The 5195-nt window shown below is 39.3% G+C and overlaps 1 protein-coding gene across 1 annotated transcript; it reads left to right on the top strand.

The window, feature by feature from the left end:
- The first annotated feature begins 994 nt into the window (after positions 1–994).
- LOC145565086 (uncharacterized) lies at positions 995–2152 on the top strand. The gene has a single exon (XM_081625187.1). It carries the CDS (start codon positions 995–997, stop codon positions 2150–2152), a length of 1158 nt encoding a protein of 385 aa, XP_081481313.1.
- Positions 2153–5195: the final 3043 nt, after the last annotated feature.

Here is a 5195-nt window from a genome sequence, read left to right as displayed (position 1 = left end):
CATGTTAGGGCTAAAGTTTTGATTTTTATGTTTAGTGACATGCTAGGGTTTGTTATTAATCTTGTTAGTATCATGCCTAGGATCTTGCTATTAATATTATCCTTTAACATGATTATTTTTATAATTATGATGATTGTTATTATGTTGCTTGATATATTTTATATTATTGTTATTACTTGATCACGCCTTTTATGCATGTTTAAAGGGAATTTGTACTTGTAATTACGCTTAATAAGATAATTAATAATCTTGTTTAGGCTAATATGATTATAATTCAAGTGATCGCCAATAATAGTTTTGCTTGTGCATTAAATTCAACCAACATAGATAAACAGATTTAGGGTTAATCTATTGATTGCATGTTAGTTAGAAAGCACACATGAATACGAGAAGAATAAAGTTGAGGCCTCTTTTATTAGGGCAGGTTCAATCTCTTTTAGGTTGGATTTGTACCTTCATCCCCGAACACCAGTCATGGCTCCAGACCTATTGGAGTTGACGATCTCATGGATCGTTAAGGGGTGTAACCTTCACCCTGTGAACGGTTTATAAGTTCCTTAAACTTGTTGGCGAATCGTTTGCTCTAGCTTCCTTCCCTTTGGACGCCACCATACTTAAGTGTATGATCACAGTGGGGATCAAGTGTAGGATGGCTTGAAATATTCCCTACAAAAGGCAACTCCAACCTCAGACAACCAGCTTTCTAGCAACAACAAGCATATAATCCTCCACCTGGTTTTCATCAACAACCGCAATATCAGCCGCGACCTCAAAATTAGCAAGTTTCCCAGCCACAATTTGGTAGCTTGTCTCTGGAAGAAATCGTGAAGGCAATAGTTGATAACACTTTGCATTTTCAGCAAGAAACAAGAAGTGGATTAAAGAACTTGGAGAACCAAGTTTCTCAGTTAGCTAACACAGTGGGAAAGCTCCAAGCTCAGAATTCTAACAAGTTAGCCAACCAGAGAGAAATCCGAAGGAGAATGCAAGCGCCATGTCACTTAGAAGTGGCAAGCAGTTGGAGGTTCCAGAAGAAAGCAAGGGTGAAGTGCTAGCAGAACACCAAGAGGAACAGGAGACTATTGTTCTAGAAAAAAATAAGCAGCCCTCTAAGGTAAGTGATGTTGTTTCATCCAAAACTAACCATTTTTCTTCTTCTATTCCTTTCCCTAGCAGGTTAACTTCTAAGGATAAAAAGAAAGAGATGGAAAAGGAGGTGTTAGATGTATTTCGTAAGGTAGAGGTGAACATACCTTTACTGGAAGCCATTAGACAAATGTCGCGTTATGCAAAGTTTCTGAAGGATTTGTGCATTAACAAGCGAAAATTGGATGGAGATGAAAAAGTATATGCTGTTTTACAGAGGAAAATTCCTCCCAAGTGCAAGGATCCAGGTATTTTTACTATACCTTGTAGAATAGGTAACACGAGATATGAGAGGTGCATGTTAGACTTAGGAGCTTCTATTAATGTGATGCCTTTATCTATTTATAAAGCTCTAAACTTAGGACCTTTGAAAGATACTCGTGTGATAATTCAACTTGCTGATCGTTCTAATACTTATCCTTTAGGAGTGATCGAGGATGTCTTAGTACAAGTAAATGAACTTGTGTTTCCTGTTGATTTTTATGTGTTAGATATACCAAATGATGAATCCTCTAATGCAACACCAATCTTATTAGGGAGACCTTTTCTAAAAACACCTAGAACCAAGATTGATGTTCATAGTGGGATTTTGACTATGGAATTTGACGGGGAGGTTATCCGGTTTAATTTATTTGATGCCATGAGATACCCCTCTGATTGTGAATCTGTTTCTAGTATAGATGTCATTGATGCATTAATTGAGCAGGTATTTTTTCTCTCTAGTCATGATGCATCAGATGTTATTTTAACTAAACCTGTGGAAAAAGAGGAATACATTGACCTGCAGGAATATTTTGAGCTCGAAAATGAGGTCAAGGAAGCTTTCTCCTCCTTGGAAATGCTTCCAAATAAGCAAGGAAGGTATGCGGATAAATTTATGAAATTGTCTGTCACATCTAACAGACTTTTACCTTCTGTTGTACAGCCCCTTGAAGTGGAACTAAAGCCACTGCCTGAGCATCTTAAATATGCATTTTTATGCAAAACAACACACTTCCAGTCATAATCGCGAGTAATCTTACTCCGATTCAAGAGCAAAAGCTTGTTAAGGTGCTTGAAGAACATAAAACAGCCTTAGGGTGGACAGTTGCAGATATTAAAGGGATTAGCCTCTCTATGTGCCAACATAGAATCTTATTAGAAGAGGGAGCTAAACCTGTGAGACGAGTACAACGACGACTTAATCCACCTATAATGGAAGTGGTGAAGAAAGAAGTATTAAAGCTTCTCGATGTAGGGGTGATATATCCTATCTCAGATAGCCCTTAGGTCAGGCCCTTGCAAGTGGTCCCGAAAAGTCAGGAGTCACAGTGGTGGAGAATGATAAGGGAGAAATGGTTCCCACCAAAATGCAAAATGGGTGGAGAGTTTGTGTAGATTACAGGAAACTTAATTCTATGACTCGAAAAGATCATTTTCCCTTACCCTTCATTGATCAAATGGTAGAACGTCTTGCTGGTCATGCTTATTACTGTTTTCTTGACGGATATTCAGGTTATGTGCAGGTTCCTATAGCTCCGGAGGATCAAGAAAAAACAACGTTCACATGCCCGTATGGCACATTTGCGTATCGTCGTATTCCATTTGGATTGTGTAATGCTCCAGCGACTTCTCAGAGATGTATGGTAAGAATATTTTAAGATTATCTTGAAAATTTTATAGAGGTCTTCATGGATGATTTCACTGTACATGGAGATTCTTTTGATAGTTGCTTAAAACATCTCACTTTGGTTCTTACACGTTGTCTTGAAACTAACCTTGTGCTTAATTCCGAAAAATGTCATTTCATGGTTCAACAAGGTATAGTTTTAGGCCATATTGTATCTTCTGAAGGCATAAAAGTCGATAAAGCTAAAATAGATCTTATTTGTTCTCTGCCTTACCCCGCCTCTGTGCGGGAAGTACGTTCTTTTCTTGGCCATGAAGGGTTCTATCGCAGGTTTATTGAAGGTTTTTCGAAGATTGCACAACCACTATGCAAACTACTCTAAAAGGATGTGGAATTCCATTTTGACGAGGCTTGTAAGCAAGCATTTGACAAGCTGAAAGAGAAGTTGGTCACTGCTCCTGTTCTACAACCTCCTAACTGGGAGCTTCCATTCGAATTGATGTGCGACGCGTCCAACTATGCTGTAGGGGCAGTGCTAGGTCAGCGAGTTGGAAAAGTTCCTCATGCAATCTACTATGCTTCGAAGACTTTGGATGCGGCTCAAGCTAATTATACTACAACTGAGAAAGAACTTTTAGCTGTAGGTTTTGCTTTAGACAAATTCAGATCTTATTTATTGGGTACTAAAATTGTCGTATTTACAGATCATGCAGCGTTGAAATATTTATGGTCAAAGGATGTATCCAAACCTAGGCTAATACGTTGGATTTTATTGCTTCAGCAATTTAATGTTGAAATCAATCAATCAATCAATCAATCAAAGCCTTAATCCCAAAAGTGGGGTCGGCTAACATGAACCAAATTTGATTATTCCGTGTAGTCATCAACATAAATCTTTCTCCTCCATCCCTTACGATCCAAAACTTCATCCTCACGTAAATCCATGCACTTCATATCCTTCCTCACTCCTTCCAACCAAGTCATCTTTGGTCTCCCTCTTCCTCGTTTAATCCCTCCATGGTCCCACTCTTCCACTCTTCGCACCGGTGCACCCTCGGGTCTCCGTCTTACATGTCCAAACCAACGCAGACGATTTTCCCTTAATTTATCTACAATGCCCGCCACACCTACTTTCTTGCGAATAACCTCATTTCTGATTCTATCTCTTAAAGTGTTTCCACACATCCACCTTAACATGCGCATTTCCGTAACCTCCATCTTTTTAATATGCTCTTTCTTAGAAGCCCAACATTCTGTACCATAGAGCAACACTGGTCTTATGGCAGTGCTGTAGAATTTTCCCTTCAACTTTAAGGGAATGCTGCGGTCGCATAGCACTCCCGTGGCCGCTCTCCATTTAAGCCACCCTGACTTAATCCTGTGGGTCACGTCTTGATCAATGTCACCATTCTTCTGGATGATCGACCCTAGGTACTTAAAACATTCACTCATGGTCAAATCCTTTCCATCCAAACTCACCACTTCATTGCTTGTCCCCCTCTGAGTGCCAAAACGACATACCAAATATTCAGTCTTACTCCGACTTAGCTTAAACCCTCTAGATTCCAACCTTTGCCTCCATTGCTCCAACTTGACATTAACCCCATCCTTAGTCTCATCCACCAAAACGATATCATCTGCGAACAGCATACACCATGGAACCTCATGACATGAGCCAAACAGCAATTTAATGTTGAAATAAAAGATAAAAAAGGTTCTAGCAATAGTGTTGTTGATCATTTGAGCAGGTTGGTTATTGAAGCTGATGAAGGTAAAACTTCATGCCTTGAGCTCAGGAACTCCGTGGTATGCTGATTTGGTGAATTTTCTAGTATCTGGGAAGTTTCCAGCCAGCTAAACTAAAGCACAAAAGGATCGGATGCAAAGCATAGCAAAATACTACATATGGGATGACCCATATCTCTGGAAATTTTGTGCTGATCAACTGATCAGAAGGTGTGTACCCGATTCTGAATTTCTTTCTATACTAACTTTTTGTCATTCTTATGCTTCGGAGGACATTTTGGACCTAAGAGGACCGCACGCAAGGTTTTAGAGAGTGGTTTCTACTGGCCATCAATTTTCAAAGATGCATATGAAATCTATAAGGCTTGTGACAAATGTCAAAGGACAGGTACATTAGGTCCTAGGAATGAAATACCCCAAACTCCTATTTTAATATGTGAAATTTTTGACGTTTGTGGTATGGATTTCATGGGACCCTTCCCCTCTTCTTTTAGTTTTCAATATATTTTGCTAGTTGTACACTATGTCTCGAAACGGGTGGAAGCTATAGCCACCCGCACTGATGATTCTAAAGTTGTTGCAGAATTTTTGAAATCAAATATCTTTGCTAGATACGGATTCCCAAGGGCTATCATCAATGATAAGGGGACGCACTTCTGCAATAAGACAGTAGGAGCTCTCTTAAAGAAGTATA

Source organism: Chenopodium album, chromosome 10, assembly GCF_948465745.1.
Source record: "Chenopodium album chromosome 10, dcCheAlbu1.1, whole genome shotgun sequence".
Lineage (NCBI taxonomy): Eukaryota > Viridiplantae > Streptophyta > Magnoliopsida > Caryophyllales > Amaranthaceae > Chenopodium > Chenopodium album.
This window is presented reverse-complemented; position numbering and strand designations above follow the sequence as displayed.